We start from the raw sequence: 26,561 nt of genomic DNA on the forward strand, positions 1-26,561 counted from the left end.
TGAGTGACACCTGCCAGGGTCCCTCCTGGGAGGAGCCAGGAGAAGAGGCCCAGCTCCCATGACCTGCCGGGAGGAGCCCAGGCACGTGGCACGCTGGTGCAGCATGGCCTCTGGGGCCCCACAAGGCCAGGCCTCACTTTCAGAGGGAGAATGCAGTGTCCCGGTTTAGAGACACATGGCAGTTCAAGGTCCCCTCTTTCCCTGACCCTCAAGGAGCCAGATTCTCAGAGGGAGGTGGCCAGACACGGTCCCTCTACCCCGACTGGGCAGGTGTCCATTTCCCTCTCCAGCTTGGTTGAGGAAGACGAGGGAAACTCCAGGTGTCTGGATTTGATCCCGGGAACAGTCACCCCTTCCTCAGCTCCATCTGTTTTGAAGAGGGTTCCCAAAGCTTGGGTATACAGGCAGGGGGTGGCCTCAGAGGAGGCAAGACAGTGTGCCCTCCAGCTCACTGCCGGTCCCGGGTGGAGAAGCAGAGGTGGTAACCGCTGGGGGAAAGCCATCCTGGTGGGGCCTATGGACAGGAGCCCACAGAATAAGCCCTGGCAGGTGCTCTGCAAACCCAGGAGCCTGGGAAGGGGCCGGGGGCCTGGGGACTGAGCATCCTGCCCTGCAGAAAAGCCAGTGTGGCTCCCTGAGGAAATGGCTCTGTCCCTGGGAGTCCAGGTTCACGTGGGCCAGGAAAGGCCTGGGGACAGTGGCCACTCCAGGTGCCACCTGGGGAGGCTCCCTTGATGCTCCTGCTTCTGCACCTGTGCCCTGATCCCAGGCCTGGGCTGGGTGGTGAGCACTTCCAGCCTCCCCAGTTCAAGGGCTATCTTCGGGGGTGTGTCCTGCAGCTGCCTCTCCTGGGATAGGTGCTGCCTGCTGGCCTGGGGGGCTGGGGGCCCTTGGAGCACCCACAGGAGTGGCTCTGTGGCAGCTGGAGGCCGGCACTGGTTCCTGCCCCTGCCCACACCCCCCTCCTCACCCCTGCCCCCAGGACCTGCCGCTCCTCCCCTCCTGGGAGAAGGTCCCTGCTTGCTGGGTCCTGGCTGCATGGGCCCACCTTTCTGGGGATCAAAGACCCCTTAGACTGGTTGCCAGCCAGGACCTGTCCTCTCGCGCCCCCTGCTCCCAAGAGGATGCAACAGCAGGGAATGGAGGCCGGATTTACCTCCCCAGGCATCCTGTGCCCCTGGCCCATGTGATCTGACAAGGCGCATTCCATGTGGCCTGTTTCTGTATCTGCTTGTGGGGTTCTGGGTGGGAGGTCCCCAGAAGCTCCCCAGGTCCTGACAGTGTGTAGGCCTGAGGCTCTCTCACTGTCTCCAGGGGTAGGATGGACGCTGCTGCCAGGAAGGGCTCGGGTCCTCTCTCCTCCCTCCCGAGGCAGCGGGTGAGGGGCAGACAGGCTGGAGAAGGTGAGGTCTCCCAGGATGGGAGGAAAGGCAGGCCTTGGGAGGCAGCGGTCATGAACAGCAGGAGCACTTAGCTTAGTCTGCTGGGTGGCCAGTGAGGACTTAGTGATGGGGTAGGGAGCACGGAAGCCAGGAAAGCACCAGCAGGTGCACATGACCCTGTGCCCCGTGGGCTCTGTGCTCATCTACCAGCGGCATCCAACAGTGGACTGTTTCTTCTCAGAGCCTGGGACTCCTCTATAGCTTGGAGTACGTATTAACATCCCCATTTTACAGATGAGGAAACTGAGCCCTGAGAGGTCCTGCTACTGGCCCAGGGTCACCCAGCCAGGAGAACTGGGGCTGGGATTCAGGCTGTCTGTCCTGAGAGACTAGGCTTGGGGCCACCCCACCACAATGCCTCTCCAAGGATGAGCTGTCCCCAGAGCCGGGGGAAGGGAGCCCCCTGCTGACCCCCACCACTGAAAGGCTGTCACCTGACCCCAGTCATCCCAGGGCTTACATGCCGTGCTAGCCCTTTTGTAGCAGCAGCACCTGGGTGGCGGTTAGCAGAGTGAAGCCGTCGCCCTCCCAGCCGGGGTGGCACAGAGAGGGGAAGGGACCTGCCCGAGGTCACAGAGCTGGGCTGCAAAGCCAGGAGGACCCAGGCCCTGCAGCCACCCCAGCCCCTGCTGGCACTGACCTGGGCTGAGGGGGTAGAGCTCATTTTCTCCACCAAAGAGCAGGTTCCGGCTGAGTTTCCGGGGGTCAACTTTCTGGGGGGTGGAGGAGGGCGGACACAGTGAGAAGCGGCGCCGGAGAAAGGCCTCCTCCTTCATGGCCTGGGCGCTGGGAGGCTTCTGGAAGGAAGGAAGGAAGGAAAAGATCTGGTCACACCTCAGGCAGAGAGCAGCGGCAGCCCCAGGGGCTGGCAAAGAGAGCAGAGGCACTCCAGAGGGCCGCGGTGAGGGTCAGCAGTGGGGGTCAGCCCCGGATTTCCAGGGCCCGCGAGGGAGGACAGAGCCCATGCTGGAAGCCAGGCCCAGACCAGCCCTGGTGAAGTGCGGCCGGTCACGGGTGTAGCAGACACCCTTCTCTGGGAACACCCCACCCCCAGGCCCAGTGCTATATTGGCTCTGTAGGACCCCGGCCACAGCCAGGTGGACCTGAGATGTGCCACTGACCCATACAGGGCCACCAGACTCCCTAGTGACAGAGCTCCACGCGGGGAGACAGCTGCTGATACACACAGGGGAGGTGGCCAGAGCTGCCCTGAGAGGGGACAGGCAGCCCAGACACCAGGGGAAGCTGGCCTGCCCATCCTGCCTAAGGCCCCCACTGTGACACCCTGCCTCCTGCACTCCCTCCCTCTGCTTCGGCTCCTCCTTGGGGGTCTCTGTTGCTGGCACCGCAACAGCATCACACAGAGAGAGCACAGGTGTGCTTAAAGCCAGGGGTGCCTCAATTTACACCCTGCCCAAGCCCTGACCCTCCTGAATGTGCTTTCTTCCTGCCCCAGGCCCAGCCCACCACTCATGAGCCGACCTCAGCCTCCTCCTGGGTCCTCCTGCCACCTCACAGCCCAGTCCCGGGCAGGCCTGGGGCAAGCAGGTAATGACAGTAAGTCCCCCAAACCCTCAGCCCATTTTAAAGAAGAGGAAATCACGGCTCGGGAAGCTGAAGGTCTTGCCCTGTGGCAAGCAGGGACTCCGGCTTCTACTCCTGTGGTCTGTCTACTCCCTGAGGACGTGCTTCAGAAAGGCCCACTGAACCATCTCTCCTCCAGGTCTGGGGCCACTGGACCACCTCCCTGGATGGGCGCATGGCTCCCCGCCAAGCCCAGGACAGAGGCCCCACCCATTTCCTCCCAAGGCCCTGGGCCTTTCAGGGCCGGGCTCAGACACAGAGAGCCTTTCCTGCTGTGATAGGGCAGGGCTTCGGCGTGGGGAGGCAGTCCTGGGGCATGGGTGGCCCGGGTCTTCGGTGGCAGCCCCAGAACCTCCTCTGTGCCCCCCGCCAGCCCTCCAGACCCTCCCTTTCTAACCACTATCTTGTCACCTGGCTGAGCTTGTAACCTTTGCTGTTTCACAGACAGGAAAACTGGTTTCGGACAGGTTGGGATTTTGGCCGAAGGTCACAAAGCTAATAACTGGCAAAGCTTGTGCCTGAGCCACCTGGGACTGCCTCTAAAACCTGGTTCCCAGCTGGCACTCCCACTGCCTCCGCTTGGCTTCTGGCAAACCCGCTGCTGGGCCAGAAGGGCGGGTGTCTGGACGGCCGAGCCCTGCTTATCAGTGTCAGGGGACACGTGCAGCCTGCCCAGGTGTATCAGGCATGCGCTGGACCTGGAGGGGTCCCCAGGGAGAGCGAGGAGGGATGCTGGCTCACATAGGTCTCCCTCACCTGGAGCCTCACTTCTCTTAGGGGTCAAGTCTTGCAGAGTTGGTGCAGGTGGAGGCGCTCTGGCTCACACTGCCTGAGACTGGCTCACAGCTCAGGCTCAGCTCTCCAGCTGGCCCGTCTGCCCCGCTCCACGTAGGGTGGAGTGGGGAGGGCGTGAGGATCCTGGCTGCCTTCTCAGACCCCCTAGTGTGCCTTCTCCCAGCACTGCTAACCGCCAGTGGGACTAGTCTGTGAGCTCCACCATCCACCCATCTACCACCGTCCTCCCTCCTCCTTCCCTCCTGACCATCCAGCCACCTACCTATCCTTCCATTCTTCCACCTACCTATCCATCTACCCAATGTCCCAGTCATCTATTCATCTATTTATCCATCCATTCACTTGCACATATACCATTTATCCACCCTTCCATCCACCCATCCACCCATCTATCTATCCACCCATCCATCCATCCACCCATCCATCTACCCATCCACCCATCTATCCATCCATCCATCCATCCATCCATCCATCCAAGTCCGACCTCTTATCTCTCCCTCCCTCCCTCTCTCCCTCCCTCCTCCAGGGATCTTTCTAGCCAGTCAGCTCAGCAGCCTGATATCCCTCCTTCCCTTCCCATTTGCTCTCTATTAGCCCAACAATCAGACCCATCAGAGGTGACATTCAAATGACTGAACTGCTGGCATGGACATCCTGTGATCCAAATGCAGTGTGGGGTGTGCACCAGTGGACATGACCTCTGTCCTGATGCCCCACACCAATGCTCGGCCCCTGCAAGCTGCCTCTGACCTGCTCAGACAGGGAGGGCAGGCCTCTCACTCAGTAGGGCTCCAGGGTCTACTCGGCTCTGCTGAATTCATACCTCCCTTCGTCTTTCCACTGCCCACCCCAGCTGCTACAGACACCGGGTGCTTCTCTCTCTGCTGCGATGGAGGCTGGGGCGAGGTGCTGGGCAGCGGATGCTATTTCGTCCACAGTGTAAGTAAATCCAGGTCACATCTCCCCGGTGGCTCCTTACGGCCCGGCAAACAGTCCAGACTCAATCCCTTGGCACAGTCTTCCAGGCCCTTGAGACCCGCCCTCCCTCCTACTCACTCTCCCAGCCACACGGGCCCCCTTCTGTCCCTGGAAAACGCATGGCCCACTCCCCAGGGCCCAGCTCTGGAACGTCCTCCCTGGAATGCCCTCGCCCACATCTCCTCCTGGCAGGGGGGTGCGGGTGGGGGGTGTCCTTCCCACACTCTGTTTAAATGTCACTTCCCGGAGGGCTGGCCCCCTGACACCTCACACAAGCAAATTCTCCACATAACACGTGGTGTTCTGGAGCCTTCTCCCAGTGTTCCCTTCTTGCTAAGTGTTCACATAGGATACACGTTCTAGGAGAGGGGGTGGCATCTGTCCTGTTCACTGTCCAATGCATGCCAGGAGCAGGGGCTGACAGTGGGGCCTGGGGCTTGGGGATCCCAGAGGTGAACAAAGGCCACACAACCAAACGCCCCTGGGCCTTGTTCCTCCTTATCCACAGGTCAGGGGAGGATCCCCAGAGAGGTGGCTAGGGTCACAGGGTCCCGTATCCCCGGAGATGTTCCTGTTCCCATCTGCCTGCCACGCCAGGTGTATGGTGAGCACCGGATGACCGAGCCCCGTACTCTGGGCACTGCCAGGAGGTGGGGTAGGGTAGGGGTGCCTGGCACGGGGAGGCTGTCAGCTGGGAGGACCGTCAACCTGATGCTGGGCAGGTGGCGCCTCCTCACAATGAAAGCTGAAGGCTCACAGGCCCTAAGGGTGCACCCCTGCCCCCTGGAGCCCAAGGGGAGGGAGACACGGCTGTAGAAACAGACCCTTCGAGCCAGCCCCCAGCTGGGGCCGCACCCATGGTGGGCAGCTGTTCCTCACCACCTGCTGGGACACTCCCCAGGCCTGGGCTCCAGCTGCCCAATGTCTCAGGTGCACCCCCTCTGGTCTCCCATCTGGGGCACAAGAGCCCTCCAACTTCAAGGGGCCATGGGTCCCCTGTGGGGCTGGCCCAGAGCTCTGTCCCCGTCTGGACTCGCCCCATGTCCCCGAGTTCTTACACTTGTTTGGGCACCTGCCAGGTGCCAGGCTCTCTGATGCTGAGCCAAGGCCGACTGGCTAACAGCAAGGCCTGGGGAGTGGGCACGGAGCCCACCCCAGCCCCTGGCCCTGGGAGCCAGCACACTGCCCTGCCCCCACCGCCAGCTGCCTTCTGGGCACTTTCCTGCCTCTGAGCACCATCCCCTCCACCGGCGCCCAGACGCCCACCTTCGGGCCAGAATAATGGGATCCTTATAAAGAAAGGTCACTGGTGCCTTATCAGGGCTCTGCAGGCCGGACGCACAGCCCGGTTTTCTGGGCCAAAACTCACCAAGCCTTAGCTCTCAGGGAAGGGCTGAGGCTGAGAAGGAATCTAGCAGAATCCAACAGAGTGGACTTCCCCCACTGCCGGCAGGCGCTGAGGTGGGGGGACGGTTCTGCTCACAATCCTCCCATCACCTGCAGGGGTCTGGGGACCACACGGAGCCAGGGAGAAGTGTCTAGTCTCTGATGGCTGCGTGCCACGGCTAACCACACTCGTCTGGGTCTCTACGTGTAAATGGAGATTCCTCTGAGCAGGGAGGCGGGGTGGAGGAGTGGGGGGGGGCGGAGGGGTGGGGGGGTGGCAAAGTCCCTGGCCCAGAAGGGCCCGGAAAGGGCCTGCAGAGGTGGAAACAGAACAGGTGAGCCCCACCCCCCACCATGTGTAGGGGCCTGGCCAGCTGTCACCAGCAGCCAGCGTGATGGGCTGGCCCCGCTGGACCGGCAGGAGCAGGAGAAGCAGGTGCTTGCGCACGACCACCAACGTGGCTGTGCTTGTACTTTCATCTGAACCCAGTGGCTTGTAAGAGGCCGTGGGGAAGATGCTCCGAATCACAGGTAAGCTCAGGGATGAGGCAAAGTAAGGCCACCTTTTCGGTTCTCCAACCTCACGTCTGAGGAAGAGGTCAGCAGGTGTCAAGGCTGCTGACCGTAAGGACCCTGCAGATGGAAAGCCACTTGGGTCCTCAGAGCCACCCCACGGAGGACACCACCCGCTCCAGCCCAGCAACAAGGGCCCTTCCTGAGAGCAGACATCAGTGTGAGATTCCAGAAACGTGCTGGGCCGCCGCCTCCTGGCTGCACCGACCACTTGGGCTCAAACTGGGTGACGTGAGTAGCCCTTGTAGGAACCTCTCCAGAGCACTGGGGCATGCATCTTGGTGTGTGGGAGCTGGTCCCTTGGGGTCACCCATACCCATCCCCGGTGCATCTGGACTGGTGTTCGGGCCCTAAGAGGCTTTAGAACTGGGGTGTTTCCAGTCCATGTGCTGTGCACCCCTGGACCCCTTTATCTGTGTTAACCCACTGGATGTGATGCTTATGGCTCCAGAGAGGTAGGGAGAGACGACCTTATCATCCTGTTTTATTTTACTTTATTCATTTTTATTTATTTTAAAGATCTAATTTTAATTTTATTTTGTTTTAAGATTTTATTTATTTATTCATGAGAGACACAGAGAGGCAGAGACACAGGCAGAGGGAGAAGCAGGCTCCCTGCAGGGAGCTCGAGGCAGGACTCGATCCCAGGACCCCGGGATTACGCGCCCTGAGCCGAAGGCAGACGCTCAACCACTGAGCCACCCAGGGGTCCCTCATCACCCTGTTTTCAAGATGCAGAAACCAAGGCCACCAGAGGGGAAGCGACCAGCACTCCTGGGCCCTTTCTGGTGCTAAAGCTTCAAGCCCTGAGTCCTTTCTGCACTTTGGAGAGCTGAGGCCAGGGCCAGAAAGGAGAGAAGGGGACCAGGCTGGGAGGGGTGGGGTGGGGGAGGCAGAAGCAGTGCTTCCCTCAGAGAAACACTCCCTAGACATGGCCAGGGAGTGTGGCTGAGCCGTGGGGAGGGGGCAGAAAGTGGCTTGCAGGCTTGGGTGTGCTCAGGCTGACTCAGCCCAGTCATGTGGCTGTGGGACAGGGCCAGGCCCTGGCACCCGCCCACCTAGCCTCCTGACCCACACCTGGCCTATGGCAGGCTGAGTGCCATGGTCCGCTGGCCCGGGCACCGCCCACTGGCACTCCCTGGTGCACACTGTTCCCACCCAGTTCTAGGGAGTCCTGGTCCCCTGGCAGGACTCCACATGGTCCCCAGCAGACCTGACCCCACCATGTCTTCCCAGACCCTGCCCACTGTCCCAGCTGAATGGGGACTGGTTTTCAGATTCAGACAGCAGCCTGGTGGTGATGTTCCCTGGGGCAGGGCTGTGGTGGGGAGGGTAACCAGAAGAGGGGGCATCCTGGCTCCCAGCTAGGAGACCTGAGCCTGCGGGGCTCCCTAGCCTACTCTCAGGGTCCACATCTGAAGCAAGGAAATGGCTTTGAGTCCCAGGGGGATCTCATGCCCCCTTCTAGGAGAGATGCTCACCGTCCCTGTTGGGGGGCCTGGCCTCTATGTACAAGTCCTCACCACACCTGGCATGCCATTCCCGGGGAGGTGGCCCCACAGGCCGCTGCTGCCCTGGTAGCGGGAGGGACAGGCAAGCAGTCAGGCGGCTGCCACGGGGGGCAGGTGGCCAGAGCTGAGCGCACCGCCGTCTGTAACCCTTGGCTGCTCATCTCCCCCCCATTATGGGGCTGAGCCTTGAGTGTGGGCAGGCAGCTCCAACAGGAAAGCTGGACAAAGTGGCTCGAGCCACGTGTGCCTCACTGCCCGCCCCCCAAGGCTGGGACCCCGAGGCTACAGGAGGCAGGGGCCCCCATGGTTGGGGGAGGGGGGCACTGCTGGCCCCTGGGGAGCCCTGGTGCTCGGGCAAGCCTATAGTCTCCTACACTCACCCCATGCCACCCTCATGGGACCCTCTGTGACTCTGGGGTCAGTAGGTAGGTAAGTGTGTGGGGCCCCCCTGGAGGAGCCACCAAGCAGAGGGAACCAAGGACAGGGGGCTGGGGTGCGGGGAGTGGAGAGGAAACTGAGGCCGGGACCAGACCCTGCTGGGGCTCTGGGAGGGAGCATTAGCCCTGGGCTGAGCAGTTGGGAGTGGCACGGGCAGGGGTCCACCTGGTGGCAGCCCTGCCAAGGATCTCCTGGTGCAGAGGGAATCCCGCCCAGGCCCCCTCAACAGCCCCCACCATGCGGGATTTCATCAGCAGGGTGAGCCCTTAGGAGGAGTGAGGGGATGGCCCCAGGGCGCCCTCCCCGCTCAGACAGCTGGGTTCCACTCTGGGTGTCTCAGGATGGGGTGGCCCGTGGGGATGCCTGGACCACTCTGTGCCCTCTCTCCAAGGCAAGGTGCAGGCTGTCGTGGGCTGTCTTAAATGCCAGCCTGCCCAGCCCCAAGCTGCTCAGCGCTGGGTGGGAGGCGCCCTGGCACGAGCAGGGGAGATGCACCACCATTCTTGAAGGAGCCCCTGGTACTGTGCTGCTGGCATGTGGGATCAGTGGAAATCGGACGTCCAGTTTTCCCACAACATAAATCCTGCCTGGGCTGGTTCTGGGATGAAACTGGGGCATCATTCCCACACCATGTCTGCCAGCCCAGCCTGGTCTTGGGGCCCTCAGAAAGAGGGACAGCCTGGACCCCTGGGGGTGGGCAGGGTCCTCCCACCCAGCGGCTGCACGACATCAAGCCAGAAACTGGGGGGCTGCTGGAGGCTCCCGGCTCCCCATCCTCTGGGCTCGTACCAGCCTATATGCACAGACACAGACACACAGACACAGACACACAGACAGGAGAACCCCGACCGATGCTTCAATGTGACGGTGCTCTCTCGCCATAATCCCCAACAGGATCCCCACAGTGAGAACTCTAATGCAGCAGGTGGGAGGCTGCACCAGCTGGGGGGACCAGCCACTCACCTTCTCTGCCTTGGTGTCCTCACCTGTGAGGGCTGAGAACAGCACCAATTCGCAGGCTTACCGTGGAGGCCGCCTGAGATAAGGCTCGGGAGGGGTTAGCATAGTGCTGAGCGTGCCCACAAATGGGAACCACTGCTGTTGGTAATACTAAACCCTAAGGAAGTGTGCCTGGTGTTTGCAGGGTACAGGGGGTGACCCAGGTCCCGAGAGGGCTTGGTGCCAGGGCCCACAGAAACCAGTGTATCCTCCCTTTGCAGGGAGCCATCCCCTGGGAAGCCACCACTCTGGGGAGACAAGTCTGAGGGTGGGTGGCCGGGTGCTGCAAGCCGTGCCCCACAGGCTGCGGAGGCCAGATGTGCATTCAGGGACCCCTCAGCCGCCTCCGCTAGTCTGCTCGTGACCCGGCGCAGTCCATGAGAGGTTCCCGCAGACCCTGCCCTGCTGCCCACTCCTGTGATCTCTCGTCTGGGGGAACGTAACTGAACTTAGGCCAAGAATATCTGAAAACACGTCATATAGAAGACGCACGTCCAACAGCCACCCGTTCAGCGTAGGATCCCAGTGCTTCCTCCGTAATGCCCACCTGGCTCTGGACCACACAACCACTCCCTGGCCATGCAAGTCCCTGGGTTGGCATGAGCCTCCTTTCTAACCAAGCTCCTCGATCTCTGCTCTGCGGGGAACAAGGCTCCAGATCTGGTGGGAGCACCTCCCTGCCCTGAATAGCTGCAGACACTGGCCCTGAGCTGTCCCCTCTGCTCCTAAGTGTAGGAGGGGGACAAGGAACCACGAGGGATCTGCACTCGGGCTCTGAGGGGCGTAATACTGGTTGGTGTGCCAAGCCTGCTCACTTAGGGAGCAGCACCCCTGCCTTCTTCTTCAGCCTCTGGATCCGCCAGCAGGAGCCACTGAGGCCTATTTTACATGAGACCACGACCCAGAACTGTGGCCGCTCCTGCCAGTGGTGAACCTTGTCTCCACCCACATGCCATTGTGCAGACACCCGCTGCTTCCTGCTCATTTGCAAGTGGCCGGCACCCGGTTTCCTCCAGGAGACACTGCACCGGAGCAGGGCATGAACCCCAGACTCCCTTCTGCCCTAGCTCAGAGCCCAGCCCCCCGGCCCCTTGCTCCCTCCCTCAGAGCAGGGTTTCCAAAAGGTTTCAAGCTCATGCTTGCTCAGCATTGAGACGGACAGGTTTCATGTGGTGTTGGGGGTTCTGTCACCACTTGAGGGGCACGGAAGGGACCTGCCTTCCGTGAATTCGGAGATGAATCCTTGTATAAGCTGGAAACTCCCTCCTCACCGACGGGTCTCCATTCTCACACAGCAGAAGCTCCACCAACACGCGCACACTACCCCTGCACTGTGTCCTCACTGGCCCCGGAAGCTGAATGAGTCAGCAGGCGGGCAGTAGGCACGATTCCCTGCCTTCTGCCTCCCACTCTGTCCAGGGACAGGAGGATCCAGTCTTGAAAGTGAAAAAGAACCCAAGCATTCAAATGCTTCCTTTTCCTGTCTTCTCTCCATTTCACAGATGCAGTAACTGAGGCTCTGAGAGCGAGCTGACTTGCCTAGAGCCACGTGGGGGGTGGAGGTTCCCAATACCAGGCTCGGCCTGGGGCAGGTGATACTGGACCCCCACATCTCCCCACATTTGCTGGGACCGTTCTGAGAGTCAGGACAGATGCTGAGCTGCAGCCTGCAGACTCCTTGCTGTATCCCCAGGCTTCCCGGCCCTGGAGGGGAGCCCAGGAGCCTCCTGAGTGGACACACTGTCCCTCTCACCCCCATTTCCAGGTCCTGCACACAGTGGGGGAAGCTGTGGCCTACTCCCACGGCCCAAGGCATCGAGCATCTACTATGCACTGTGCTGCCCTCACCCTAGTGCAGCCCGACCCTGCAGGCTTTGCTCAGCGGGGGACTGGCCGTGCACACTTCTCCCAGGTGAAGCTGGTGGGGAGTCTCCCACGGGGTCTTCCATGGCTACAGGCTGCCCTCCCTTCAGCCTCCAGCATGAGGCCTTATTCCCCTGCTGACTGGCGGGGCAGGCAGCTGCTGGGGTGTGTGTGTGGGGGTGGGGGCTCACTTTCTAGGCCCCCCTGTGATGACCAACCATGGCAGTTCCTGGTGACCCCGAGTCAGGCTGTGGGAAGCCCAGAGTCCCGGATTCCACCTGCCCCTCCCTGGTGGCTTATGGGGAAACTGGTTTTGTCAGAAGTCATGTGTCTGGCAGAGAAAGCAGCCCTGCCAGTCAGGCGGGACCAGGCTGGCACAGAGCCAAGCACCCTCTTCCCATCCAGCCATGATAGGGGACAATCCAGGGAGGCCACCTGACATCTTAAGGATGTGGTAGCCAAGCCTGCAGCCCCCAGGCCCACCCACCAGCCCCCTTTGCCCCCTGGATCCTTGAGTCCACTGTCCCAGCCCTGAGCAAACCCCACATGAGGGCCCCCAGCTTCCTGCTGAGAAGTGTCATGTGACATTGGCCTGACCCATGAAACATGGGGTTCATGCCGAGGATCCTCAAAGAGGCCAAAAGAGAAACCAAGGCATGTCCCCACGGCAACGTAAACATACATGTTTGTGGCCGTGGCACAGTCCCCTGCCAGCCAATGGATGGATAAACAAGCCTCAGCCCGTCCACACAGAGACCAGTACTCATCCATGGAAGGGAGAAAGTCATTAAACGCCACCACCCAACAGGCTCGTCTGGAGGGCGGTGTGCGGGAATGCCTGCAGTGGCAGCTTTAGGTGAGAGGCGCCACTTTTTTTAAAAAGCTGAATTTTCGGGCACCTGGGTGGCTCAGTGGTTGAGCATCTGCCTTCAGTTCAGGGAGTGACCCCAGGGTCCTGGGATCGAGTCATCCACCGGGCTCCCTGCAGGGAGCCTGCTTCTCCCTCTGCCTGTGTCTCTGCCTCTCTCTGTGTCTCTCATGAGTAAATAAAATCTTTAAAAAAATAAAAAAATAAAAAAAATAAAAAGCCAAATTTTCATGACTTATCCCACTTCCATTGAGTATCTTGCCTGCCAGACTCTGGCTAACCTCAAGCTGCGTGGCACTGACCCAGGACCTGAGGCCCTCGCTCTAGGAGCGTGGTTGGCCTGCCCAAGCCCATTTCACAGACCCTGAAGCAGCACCCACCCAGCCTCAAATCCTGCCACCCGTGAGCTGAGCTATCCAGTGGAGTCACTGAGACAAGCAGAATGGTCCAGAGACCCCCGGTGAGCCGGGTCCCCAAGGCTGAGCCTCCCAGAGCTGTCAGGGCTAAGAAACCACCCCCGGGGGAAACGAGAAGGCAAGGTTTACCCCAACGTTCTGAGCCCTACATTTCGGTCTGTTCCCGGACACACTGGTCACACTATCAGATGACAAGTTCCAAGGCATGAAGCACCACCAGGCACCTCATGAGCAGCAGGTGACAGCTAAAAACGACACTGAGAGTGACAGGGGGCTGGCCCTGGGTCACAACATGTCCTTCTGCCCACCAGGTTGGGTCCTCACAGCCCGCGCGGTCCTTTCATCTGCACCCACCTTCGGGGACGCCCCAGGGAACCCCGCCTGCCAGCTGGGGTCCTGCCTTGGGAACCTCCTTGGTTCTGGAAAAGCCGCAACTCCCAGTCCCCAGGATGGTGCTCGCTGAGCGGGGGTGGGGGGGTGGGGTGGGGCGCTTCCCCATGGTCCCCATGGTCCCCCACATGGGGTCAGACCTCTGAATCATCAGTGTGTGGGAGGGCTCCTCACTGGGGTGACCACACGGCTCCCTCCAGGCTCTCCCGTCTAACAGGGGCAGGACGTTTGTCATCCTCCAGAGCCAACAGTGGCCAGTGGAGACGAGGTAGAAGGCTGGTGGGTATGGTGGGCACTACCCGGCAGGGCTGGGCTCCCTCCCGTCCTCTGGGTGAGAAGCCACGCAGCAAGCACCAAGTCCCGGGTCCCATGTCAGCCACCGACAGCAGAGGTGGCCGGTGGGGGCTTCACTGGGTCTTGATGCTTTTTGAAGAGAACTAACACGTTTCCCCAAAGCGGGGGAGCATGGGTGTCCTGGGGCTGCCGTGACAACCAACCACGTGCTGGGCAGAAATTTATTCTCTCCCGGCTCTGGAGGCCAGAAGTCCAACACCCAGGTGTGGGCAGGACCCCACTGTCTCCGGAGGCCCCAGGGGAGGGTCCTTCCTGCCTCTTCCAGCACCTGGGGGTCCAGGCGTCCCTGGGCTCTGCCCGCCTCTCTCTCCCCGAGGTCACAAGGCCCCTCCCAGTGTCTGTTTTAAACTCCCTTCCCCATCCCTTAAAAGTCACTGGATCCGGGTCCACCGGACAATCCAGGATGACCTCTTACCAACTCCCTTCATTTGGGCCCATCTGTAAGTTCCAAATTCCAAGTAAGGTTCCATTCATGGGTTCTGGGGTTAGGACTACGACCAATGTTTTTGGGGGTCACCATTCAACTTATTGCAGGGTTCTGGGTCCCCTAGTCCAATGGAGACCTTTGGGGTGGGGGTGACAGGGGCTTGCAGGTACACAGTGCTCACCTTTGCTTGTAGGAACCGCCCCCTGGCCCTCATCACCTCTGCTCCCCCCCACTCTGTGCAGGCCCCTCGCTGCCCCTGATCACCCTCAGCAGAGCCGCTGTTTACCCCCTCACCCTTGTGACCCTCCTTGACTAACCTCCTCGGGCTCCAGGCCCTGGATGAAGCCTCAGAACCTTCTGCCCCCGCCCCTCCAGCACGGAGCCCTGGCAGACACTGGAAGGTGTCGGCTCCTGCTCCTGCACCGGCGCCTTCCCGCTGCCCACGGCCTCCCCTGGATTTGGCAGCAGCCCAACTCGGCCCTCAGCCGCTCTCACCCCCCCACCCCACTGAACCACCCAGCGAGCCAGCGCCACTCCCTGTGTGCCCAGCCCGGCCACCATGGAGGATCAGACCTGGCTCCGCCCAGGACCAGCGCGGAACCCCGAGGCTGGGAACCACCGAGACCTTCGGGGCCCGTGCATCCCAGGGGTCCGTGCCAACAGGAAACAAGTTCTGGAGGAGGTACCCCGCACTCGAGCCCTTAGACCCTGCCCAAACCAGCAAGAACCAAGTGCCATTTAGAGCAACATGCGTATCTTACCGATGAGAACACCAGGGCTGGGGAGGGGACGGGTCTGTGACCTGGAACAGGTTACAGGAGGAAGGTCCTGCCAACTCCCGACACACCTGGAAGGTCCGGGTGGGCCGAGAGCTATCTGGGACCAGCTAGAAATCTCGCTCCAAATAGTCACAGGTGCAGCTGTGCCTGTGATCCTGGGCCTCCCCAAGAGAGGCCCGCCCGCTGCCCCGCCCGGGCCACACCAGCCCCAGCACCTCGGCCCCAGGAGCCCAGAGAGCCACCTATTTCACTTCTCTCTGGACAGTCCTCTGGAGCACATGGAGGGAGGGGAGCCAGGGGACTCTCTGTGGGAAGGCGGGAAGGGGGGGGGTCTTGTGAGCCAATTCCCTAAGGGGAGCCCCTGAGCAAAGGGGTGAGAGAGAAAGAGAAAATGCAAGGAGCCTGGGGCCTGAGAGGAGGCCAGGAGGTCCCCTCGGGCAGGGAGGCGGCCCCGGGACAGGGTGTGGGTTTTTCGCAGGACTGTTAAGCTGTTGGTGGCCGCTGGTGGTAGGCTGTGTCCCCTGGGCTCCTGGGAACTGGCAGGTTTCTTTTTAGGAGGTGGGCTGAGCCCAGGGTACCTTGCAGGGCTTGGGAAATACCGCGTGGAGTCCTTGTCACTGTGGAGGGGGGGCAGCACCTCTGTTCACTCCTGTGCCTCCCACACTCCTTCCTCCCACGCCCAGCGTGGAGGGGCTGGGATTTTAGATGTGGCTCAGGGGAGCGCAGGGGGGCTTTGGTGCTACAGCTGCCCCCGCCCCTGGTCCCCAGCGATAAACACACAGGCCACACCCCTCCTTGGAGTGGGGACTGACGGAGTGGGGACAGGCATGCATGGCTGGGCGAGGTGGGCGGAGGCCAGCACTGCTCCTGGGGATCTGCTCGCTCACGCTACCCCCAGGCTTCCGTTCTCCCCAAGGCCAATCTCGGCACCTGCACCTGGTGAGGTCACTTCTCCCTCCCAGCTCCAAAGTGGGAAGAGACTGGGATCCCAGCAGAGGCGGCTTTCCCAACAACAGCACCAGTGACCGGTTGCATGCCTCGCCCAGGCCTGAGGCCACCAGGGGCGGGTGTTGTCCTAGCCGCTGAGCCTGGGGCAGCCTGCCTGGACACTGGGACTGGGTGGGGGTCCCAAGGGCCCGGCTGAGCCTGGCAGAGGCTGGAAAAAGGGGTGCTTGGCTGCAGCCCTTGGGTTGGATCTGCCTTACACTGTGTGCCCCCAAAGGGCCTGTTGTGGGCTGCCTTTGACCTCGAGATGCCTGGGGCAGGAGGAGGGGCTTGAAACAGGCCGAGGTCGGACCACAGTGACAGATCAGGGACCCCCACCCTCACCCCCGTACCCTGCAGGTCACGCCCCAGGTCACCCTGCTCAGAAGCAGGCCCCGTGAACAGTGGGTGATGGAGGTGATGGACGCAGGGACTGAGGAAGGGCAGTTTGTAAACATGAGTCAAAACATCAAGCCCTCGAATCCTCTAAGCCATCGATCCGACTTCCAGAGATTTATTACTGGGAATAAAATCCCATCTCATCGATATCTGCGAGAAGGAGGTGCTCTATGGAGTTATTTACAGGAGGGAAAATGCCAGCACAGGTGGGAGCTGGCCAGTGAGGAACGTCATGCCGTGGACACGAAACGTGGCCACACAAGGGTAACGGGATCTGCGTGTGTAACGGGCGTGGGGGTGGTGGTGGCACGGTGCGAGGCAGGGCTGCGACGATGGGAGGATCGGCATCCGTCTGTGTGTAACCAGCGTGCGTGGCAAGCCTTCTCCATCGGGGCCCCTCAGTGAGTGTGTGTGGCTTCACAGGAGGAGCCCGCCCCCAGCAGAGCCAGCACCAGGCTGAAAATAAGTAAGGAGACATGGAGGCGCTGCTTCCTGCGGGGGACGCAGGGGACGGTCGCCCACCGGTGCCCCGTGTCCAGCCAGCATTGGGCAAGGAAGTTGCTAATGAAGGCTGCCCACCCAGCGGGATGTGTATATATTAGGTGCTTTGTATGCGCACTGGGCTGACTGAAGAGCTGATCCCTCTCATCTTCAGAGCAGACCCCTGGGCAGCCCTAGGTGGTGAGGAACAGACTAGGGGTACACCAGGAGCAGGGGAGGCACCAGAGGAAGCAGATGCTGGGGACTCTCACCCCAGAAGCCCACCGCTCCAAGAAGGAGGAAACAGCACCCAGAGTCTCCCTCGGGCATCTCCAGGGAGGGTGGGCTCAAAACCACAGGGAGCTCCTCAAGGCCCTGAGGGTCTCCGGGGTGTGACCTCTAGAAACTTCTCCACCGCTTTGTGCTGTGCAGTGCGGGCCTGTGGGGCCCCAGGTGTGGATGACCAGGGGCGCTGTCCCAGGAAGGGGGCACTGTCCTGGGAACGTGGTGTGGACCTGGAGGGGACCCGGGGCCCCGTGCCTCCCACACCTCCCGGAACACAAGGCTCTGCTCCTCCAGATGCCTCCCTGCCCATGGTTACAGAGGCAGGTGGCACAAGGACAGCAAGGCAAGGGGAGAACAGGAGAGCACAGAGGCTATTTTAAACCACACTCAGGTGGATGAGACGCAGCCGCCTTTGGGGTTGGCGCCAGCGACAGCGGGGTGCTCCGCTCCACTGTCCCCTCTGCTTCTGTGGGTCTCACATTTTCCGTGCCATACAGTAAAAAAGGAGAGGCCGAAAGCTTTCTCTTGAAGGCATAAAGGGAGAGTTTCCTAAAAGCCTCAAAGCAAGAGAAGAAATGGGCACATTTGAGTCCCATCTTTCCAAGTGAGGCTCAGAGTTTAAAAGACTAAAAAGGTGCCGGGCACCTCCAAGGATGCGGAAAAGGTGACAGCCAGCCGGGTGGAGGCCCCCAACCCTCCCAAGACAGGGAAGGCGACCAAGATCCAGAGCCGGCAGGGCCACGAGGGCAAGAGGAGGCTGCGGCCACTGCCGAGAGTCCTCGCAGGCCTGCAGCCCCTCAGAGCATGGACTCCCAGTGGTCGGGAACCCGGCCCGGCAGGGCAGCCCCCTGCAGGGCCCCCCAGGCCTTCAGCTTAGCCCCTTTCAGAGGCCCCAGCCCGATGACACGGTCGCCCCCAAGGCCCCTGCCCCGGCACACAGCAGCCTCCTCTCCCTTCCTCCCTCTCTGATCATCCCCACCTCTCCCTGACCTGACATGTCAATGGGCAGCCTCTGCCCTGGCCAGGTTCCCCGCAGCTTGGGGCAGACCAGTCTGCTCCTTGGACATGGCTGGGGTGCTCTGAGCATCAGGTGTTGGCACACAAGTGTGCGAGCTCCTCGTGCTCCCTGCTCCACCCTGAGTGCTCACTACCCCTCCCCTAGATACACAGCTGCACATGGGCGCGTGTACACATGGCCACACGCCCTCAGCAAATCAGAAGTGATCCAGATGTCTGAACCCAATCAATCAGCTGCCATGTCCCCCGTTCACGTCCCCAGCCTCCCCAGAGGGCACAGATGCCCGAGTGTCATGCTCGGATCTGGGCAGAAAGGGGCTTCGGGACTCTGAGAGTGTGTGTGCACTCTCCTGTGCCCGAAACAGCCCCCATGGCGGTGGGCAACGAGGAGTTGCTTTCAGGGCCTAGAGTCCCAGGGTCCCAGGGGACGTGGCACTTTTCCCTCCTTTTTGGTCTGGAGATGGCTTTCTGAAGGATGTGCTTTGGTCCCCAGGCACACACACACTCTGTGGTCACACCAGCCCTGTCCTTAGGTTCTCCCCTCCAGGCCTGGGCTCAGCAGAGAGCCTCCCAGTGAGGCCACCCGATGGGGGGAGTGCCCAAGGCACCCAGGCCTGGCCACTGTAGCAGGAGACAGGGAGCCATGGGCCAAGAGGAGCTAGGTCTCAGAGGGGCCGGTCTCCTGCACCTTGGATGCCGGGGCCGGTGGCTTGTGCCCAGCAGTTGCAAGTGCTGTGGATGTTCCCTGGATGTGCAGGTGAGGGGAAGCAGGGCTTACCCTCTCCCTCCTGGGGGATGTACCCCGAGCAGTCACACCCCATGTTCATTCCCAGTTCAGCTCTGGGCACCTGTGTGACTCCTTGCCTCTCCAGAGGCCTCAACAATCTTGCATATAAAACAGGGCAGTCCCCCTGCCCACATCCAGGATTCCTGGGAAGACGTACCTGTGGTGTCACCTCCGTGCTTCCTCAACCTTCCCTCTCCTCCCCACCATCCTGGTCAGATGAGCCCAGCTCTTAATTCTCCCTTCTCTGGGTCACCGTGAGCTCCTGGTGCCACCTGCGGTGGCCACCCTCTCCTGGGTGCAGTGGGTTGAAGGGTGTCCCCCCTCAAAGACAGGTCCACATCCACACCCCAGACCCGTGAACGTGGCCATCTTTGGGTCTCTGCAGATGTGACCAAGTGAAGATGAGGCCACAGCAGGGGAGAGTGGGCCTGGTCCAATGATTGTGTTCCTGTATGAGGACAGGACACTGAGAGACACAGGAGGGGCCCCGTGAAGATAGTGGAGAGGCTGGAGTGATGCAGCTACCAGCCCAGGGACGCCTGGAGCCCCAGAAGCTGGACGAGGCAGGAAGGACACTCCTCAGAGCCTCCAGGAGAGGGCCCTGCCCACACCTGGATTTGGGACTTTGGGCTGCAGAACCAGGAGAGTAAGTTTCTGTGGTTTCAAGCTCCCTCCCCGCCCCACCCCTACCCCCACCCCCATCCCGCCCCAGTGTGTGGTCCTTTGTACAGCACCCCACCACCACCACCCTACAGGACACCCTCTAAGTTCAAGATCAAAGCCGTGAGCAAGAATGGCCTGAACCAAAGGAGAGTGAATGCTTCCTTCTTCTGCCCCAAGGACGAGGCTGAGGGCCCCCTGCTCTGGACACCACCCAGACTGGAAGAAAGTGACCTTTGCACATGGCAGGCAGGAGACCAGGTGGGACCGGATGGCTCTGCCCAAACATGAGCACCCCCCCTGCTCCCCATTGGGGCCTGTCCAAATCAGCCCCGTGCCCTATCCCCCGTGAGAGCTTCGCACGCCCTCCTGGCCCCGTGCAGCTGAGCACACCGTTCCCAGCATAGGCTCGGTTAAGAACTGGCCCATGACGCTGCAGATGCCAGCCCGTCCCCCGGGAAGGGGTCTCCAGGCAACGCAGCAACACTGCGGCCCAGTGGCCGGGGTCACCTCCTGCTGTCCGTGCGACAGCCCGGCCTCCCCACTCCACTGGCTCCTGGAAGCCCCTGGAATTGGCCACCGAGGGCCTCCTCTGCCTCCAGAGCCAGATTCCAAAAGTGCACGTCATCTCCATTCCCCGAATGGGCAGACACCAGACAACGCTGGGTGACCATGGAGGCACTGATCCTCGCTGGTCTCGGGGACAGCGTTCCTCTCTTTAAACTCTCTCTCAAGCCCCCTGACTGACAAGGGAGGAGAGTCCTTGTCCTCCGGGCCACCTGCCTGCCACCGTGTCAGGGAGGCAGGGGGACTGGGGTGCCGGGCAGCTGCAGACAGCCAGCACCCAGCCGCGGGGCTTCGCACAGTCCCCTGCTATTTAGCACAAGTGACGATGATTCTCTAGTTTGCAGCAACAACGGAAAGGTTCTTTTTAGATACCAATTTGCTTATGTAAAAATAAGTGAGCGGATTTACAGAGCCATGCTTCCAACAGCAGAGGCGGCGGCGGATAAGTGAAGCTACAGAAAACCACCGGAAGCTGTCCTGAAAATGCCAGAAGCCACTCAGAGTCAAGGGTGGGGAGGGGGTATCCCCAGCCAGGCCAGAGGCCTGTGCTCCCTTCGCCCGAGCAGGCCCAGCCCTCGATTCCCGGGGTCTCAGCCACAGCAGCCTCTTTTGCCATAAAATAAAATGTAAATACAGAAAAACCACACAGACGTTCAGCTCCATGAACTTTTCTAGACAAGCACCATCCCTGTCCCCCCGGGTCAGAACCTGAGCCGTCCTGCCACCCGTCCTGCCACCCGAGGCCATGGGGGGCCGGCCTTCCAGAGCCCATCAGACCCCCCACTCAGGCTGCACCTCTAAGGATCCAAGCTTGAGTCCAGTCCTGCCTGCTTGGAAACTTTTGCCTCCTATGCCTCTGTTCTGTAGTCTCCTCCCTGGCTCACAATTTATGTGAGGCCACTGGCATCTGACCATGAAGCTTCTGGACAGGCCGGGGGTTCTGGCGCTCGCAGGCTGGCTGGTTGGCTGGGCAAGACCTGGACTGCTGGAACCCTGGGCCTCTCTTGAGCCTGAACAGAGCAGACACCTGTGCACCGCCCCAAAAGTCTGAGCACAAGTGGGCATGGACACCCCCTGGCTGCTGCTAATAAACCTTGAGGGTCCCCACTAGACCCTGGGCTGGAAGGGAGAGCACACAGACAACAACGCCTTTGAGCAACCAAGTCAACATGTCCGTTCAGAGTCTTGTTCACGACTCGCGGACAAACCTCAGGTCCTCTTACAGCACCCACTCACTCTTGCTTTGTACACGTTTCTAACAATCTTATTTATCTGGTTGCTTCCACAGGAGTGGGCTAGAAGCAGAAACAAGCTTTTTTTTAAATATTTATTTATTTGAAAGATCAGAGAGAGATAGCAAGAGCACAAGGGGAGGAGGGGCAGAGGGAGAGGGAGAAGCAGATCCCCGCTGAGCAGGGAGCCCCACGCAGGACTCGATCCCAGCACCTGGGATCCTGACCTGAGCTGAAGGCAGACACTTCACCCACTGAGATACCCAGGGGGCTCCTGAAACAAGGTTTTTTAAGAAGAAAATAAAATAAAATAACTGACAACCCTCCAACAAGAAGCATAAGAAAAGGAGTCTGGGGCCACTGACTTGAGGGACAGACAGCCGCCATGGCCAAGTTGTCAGAAGGGAGGCCATGTGAGGAGGTGATTCCCATCCCAGCCACATTGCACACGGAGCCGGGTGGTCTCGGGCAGGTTTCCTCGCCTCTCCAAGAGCTGGTGTGCCCGTCTATCAAATGGGGACACTGGTAGGGCTTCCTGCATAGGGCTGTTCAAAGTGTTAAAGGCGACAGTTCATTTCAAACCCTTCAAAAAATGTTAATCACTAGTAAAATTAATTGTTGTCATGATCCAAAAAGAAATGTCACCGGAGGTCCTGGGACTGAGTCCCGCCTGGGGCTCCTTGCTCAGCAGGAATCTGCTTCTCTCCCTCCCTCTGCCCCTCTCGCCCCGCACATGCTCTTGCTGTCTCTTTATCTCTCAAATAAATAAATAAAATCTTTTAAAAATGTGTCACTGCGAAAGGATTAAATTATTTCTCACTTACACCTTAAGGTTGCAAGGCATCATGTGGACATAACTCATTTTGGAAAGAGTTCCTCTGAGTGTGTCCAAGGGTCTGCGGGGTAAGCCTCCCCTCTGGCCTGAAGGGGTGGGTCCCCGGGGGCCACACACTTAGCGGGGTCACTCCCGCTCCTGCAGGCAGCCCGGGGCGCGACTGTCCGGGCTCAGCCCAGGAAGTGATGGATGGCCACGTCGGGGAGAACAGGCGCACCAGAGATAAACAGCATGTTCCTTGCGCTTTCAAGATTTAAAAATAAACTGAAAAGCAGACACAGTTCAAAATAATGATCAGGTTGGGAGGACAGTCATTTGCCTGTGTGTCTTCCTCCTGCCGTTTGTTAAATCACAGCGTAAAGACCGACCGGCGGCAGGCCCGGGCTGCCCTCTGGCAGACGGCGGGAGTACAAGCTGGCAGGGCCCCGCAGCGGGGGGCCAGCAGAGGTCCCGAGTGGGGGGTGCGGCCGGGGGACCCACCTGGCCTCACCAAGGGTGATGGACTCATGTCCATTTGGCCTGGAAGAAGTCTTCCTCCCTTTTTTTTTTGCTGCACTTGGAGTTCTGGGCAGGGCTTAGAGGCCCCATTTACAGCTTCGGTGGGCAGCCCCACCCAGGTCCTCCCGGCACCGCCCGCTCTTCCCACCCGTGCTCCTGGGCTGCTTTGATGGCATGGGCCACAGACAGCTGAGCAGCCCCTCCTCCTCCTGAGTGTGGGGCGGAGGTCTCCACCTGCCCCTCACCGCCTGGCCATGTGTTTCCATCTGGGCATCTCTGGGCTCTAACCGGCTTGGAGCAGAACTCAGCCGGACCCTGTCTCTCCGGACCCTGGTCGCCTTTGGTTTGGGCTACTTTTGTTCCCAGCTTTATCGAGGTATGACTGCCAAATCAAATTATGAGATATTTAAAGTGCACGTCGTGATGAGTCCACATCCATGCACGTGGTAAAAGGATGCCCCCCCCATCGAGTTAATACATCTGTCACCTTGCATCTTTATCTTTTTTGTGGAGGTGAGAATGTTTAAGTGCTACTCTCTTAGTACATTTCAATTCCTCAACAGAGTCATCATGTGACATATATCTGTTGTTTTTAATGAACGGGCCGCATTGGTCACTGAGACCCTCCCCTTGGGGGACCCTAGCAAACATCTTTGTAGCATGTGCCCCTTGGGAGAAGCCATCAGCCTGCAGCCCTGTGCTGAGGCCAGGGGAGACCATGGGAGAGCCTGTGGGGTTCCCACGGGGACAGATGCGATGGGTGGGACCCCAGGGCAAGGAGCGTTGGGGGACTTGCTGACAAAGTATGTCTGGAGCCCAGGACCCTGGCCCTACTAGGAGATGTGGCCCCTGCCTACCCCTCCTGGGCCTGAGCCCTGGGAAGACCCCCACTACACGATCCCTTTGTGACTTGAACTCAACACTTTCTATGTGTCCTTTGTTCCAGCTGCTCTGGGGAGGTTGGGGGGGGAGGCTGACACCCCCTCATCTGCTGGGGTGTCACCAGAAGCCACTTGGCCACATCCAGCTGGGCTGTTCATGTGTGCACCCTCAGACCCCGAGACCCCACCTCAGGCCAATGCCTCGGAGCAGCTCCTGCCTCTGTAACCAAGGAGCCCCTAACACAAAACACACTCCAGGGATAAAATGGAAACAAGCCAAACGTCCCTCAAGAGGAGAATGGAAAGAAACTGGGCCTCCCTTACACAAATCAGAGAAGGTGAGCACGTTGGACCAATCACTTGTGACCATGCAGCTCAAGAGAAGTTGCAAAAGGCTGTGTACATGTGTTTTTGTGAGTTCTCTGCCACTCCGGAATGATGAGGAACGAGAGGACATGAAGGGGACATCGGCCAGAGGAGCCTGCATTTGTTTGCAGATCCATCTGTGTATAGTCAAAACATAAAAACAGCCCTGGGAATGTCAGCTCGGAAAGCCTCCGGGAGGCATGGCACCGTGCGGGCTCAGGCGGGCGTCCAGGGCCCTGTGCTCTGCTGGACCGTCCAGTCCTTAAACCTAAAGCGAATGGAGCCAGACATCACGACCTTGGCAGCATGGGGATTGGCTGGCTGTATTCTTTTGTGAGGTTCCTGTATTTAAACATTTCACAATCATTAGCCATTAATCAAAGTTTTCATTGATGATAAGGAGTTGGTGCCTCCCCGTTCCAAGAGCCCAGTGGCTTGGCAGCGCCTGAAGCAAGTGGAGGGCCAGCTCTGCACCTCCCACATTGCCCTAGCCACTACAATGCCCGTTTCCCAGGTGAGAACACCAAGGTCTGGACGGTCAGAGGAGTCCCTGCCCCGTGTGTGGACCGCTGAGCCCGTGTCCTAACCACCAGGTGCTGGGCATCCATAGAGCCCCTCCTGGAAGTCAGGGGCATCTTCTACAAGGGGCAGCGTTCCCCGACCCGGGTATCCGGCTTAGTGAGCTCCAGCTACCTGCCTGCCTCTGCCTAAAACAAAACACCCAAACCAAACAAACAGAAGCAGCAGCTCACTGACCGGTCAGCAAAAAGCAAATAATAGTTTCTGAGCAAGTGGGAAGGGGGAGCCGGGGCACTTAGATTGGAGGGAGTTGGGCCAGGAGCAGGAGAGCCAACACATACGAAGAGGGGAAAGGGCACAGGGGGCGAGGTGGATTCCTGCCAGGTCACCCCAAAGGCCATGGGCTCCACAGAGAAGGTGCCAGGCCAGGGCTGACCTTCCCTAAACGTCTGGTCCCTTGCAGGATTGGAAGAGCTTTCTGGGCAAGGGAACAGCATATGCAAAGGCAGAGAGATACAGGTGGCAGGACTCACCTCCTTCCATCTCACTATACTTACAGCTTAGCTTGGGGCTTTAATGCAAAGTCCCAGAACCCCTCCCCCTCCCCAGCACCCCCGCGGGCCTACTGTGCAACTGGCCTTGGGTCAACATGGATGTGTGGTTCCGAACCCACAAGCAGCTGGGCCACAGCCACCAATGTGCGGTTGACGCTTACCCAATGAGGATGTAGGATGCCGTCTCCTGATTTCTCACGGGACTGCTGTGGCCCGCATTTACAGTCGGGCAAGGGAAGTTTCGGGAGGTAGAGACTGCCGCCCCTAGCAGCTGGGGTTGAGAATCCCTGAGCCATATCCTCCTCGGCCAGGCCTCCAAGCCCACCATGGTCCCTGTCACCATCTACCCTTCAGCCCCTGCCCGGCCTCACCCCCACCCTGATACCCCAGGTCCCTGCAGGGCGCTGGGGGCCGGGCCCAGGCATCTCTGTGGCTCCAAATCCAGGCTGTCAAGCCACCTCACTGCCCTGCTCAGCCTGGGGCAGAGCTTGGTGGGGTCGGGAGGAGGAGGGGGCAGGGATCCAGGGCTCCCTGGGACAGGGTTACACTGCTAACCCAGCACTAACCCAGAGATCCCCGAGAGGGCTTTGTTCAAGGGCCCATTGCAGAGAGGTCAGAGGATGCCTCGCACCCTGACAGCCACTCTGGTCTTCAGGTTCCAAGCGGGAGGCAGGGGGCAGAACCCCGTCTCCCAGGGCTGGGGCAAGGAGCCCACAAACCCACGGCAGACCCCTGGGTCTCCTGAAGGCCTCGCCACCTCCACAGTAGAAATGGGAGGAACGTGAAACCCACCCCCACTCCCAGGTGAAGGAGAGGTCTCCTGGAGCGGCTGAGGCACAGAAACCCACATTCCACTGACACCGTAAGTAACAGCAGAAGGGCTCTTCCCTGGGCTCTGACGGGCAGCACGGGCCCCTGGCAATAGTTCTCATCCCAGAGTTTCGAGACTTCAGGTCTGAGTGCCATGGGTCCCACTCCTGGCCTAGGGCTCTGGACTTGGGGGCCTTCCTGACAAGTGGGGTGGGCTCCATCCCATCAGGCAGATCTGGCCTTTCATTTCGCTCGCTGCTCCACTGATCGCTGGTCCCCTGGGGCCGCTGTGCTCAGGGAATCTGATGTGCAGGTGCCTAAAGGACCCTCTGCCAGGTATGCCCCACGGGCGAGCGGGAAAATCCCACGGGCACACCCCCACATCCTGTCCCTCCTGCTCAGCATCAGCTGGCCCTTTAAGCGACCTCCTGGTGCCATTCACCCCAGGAAGCCGCAGGAAGGCCTCTACCACAGGTCCTCCCTCCTCTCGGCCTGGATGCATCTCTGGGATCTGTGATCCTGGTGGCAGGGATTCCTTCCCTACGGATCCCTGAAGCTCTCCCAGGCAGCCCCACATCTCGGGCCTACAACATTCCTTGCCCCCGACGGCTTATTCCCCAGACAAAGAACTCCAGGCCGGACCCATTGTTCTGCCCCCATCCCCAGTCCCTGCCCAAGTCCTGGTTCTCAGTCCAGCAGGTCCTGACCGCATGGCTGGTGCCCACTCCCCTTGGCAGCAACACCAGGCCAGCAGAAGCCGAACTCACACCCGCCCACACACGGTCCCAGGGCCCTGGCTCAGACCAACGGCCGTGCAAGAGGAACACCACGCTCCGAACTCCAAATTCTTTATAACCAACCACTGCTGCCATGCCCTGCAGAGA

The 26,561-nt window shown here is 60.2% G+C and overlaps 1 protein-coding gene across 1 annotated transcript in view; it reads right to left on the minus strand.

Moving 5' to 3' along the window:
* The window catches only part of OSBPL5 (oxysterol binding protein like 5), a 50,862-nt gene that overhangs the window by 21,825 nt on the left and 2,476 nt on the right, over positions 1–26,561 (minus strand). Inside the window, exon 2 of the mRNA XM_041722992.1 lies at positions 2,083–2,239. Within this exon, the coding sequence (XP_041578926.1) occupies positions 2,083–2,218 (136 nt within the window). The 5' untranslated portion in view covers positions 2,219–2,239. The remainder of the gene's footprint in view (positions 1–2,082; positions 2,240–26,561) is intronic.

The sequence above is a fragment of the Vulpes lagopus genome, chromosome 11 (assembly GCF_018345385.1).
Source record: "Vulpes lagopus strain Blue_001 chromosome 11, ASM1834538v1, whole genome shotgun sequence".
Taxonomy (NCBI): domain Eukaryota; kingdom Metazoa; phylum Chordata; class Mammalia; order Carnivora; family Canidae; genus Vulpes; species Vulpes lagopus.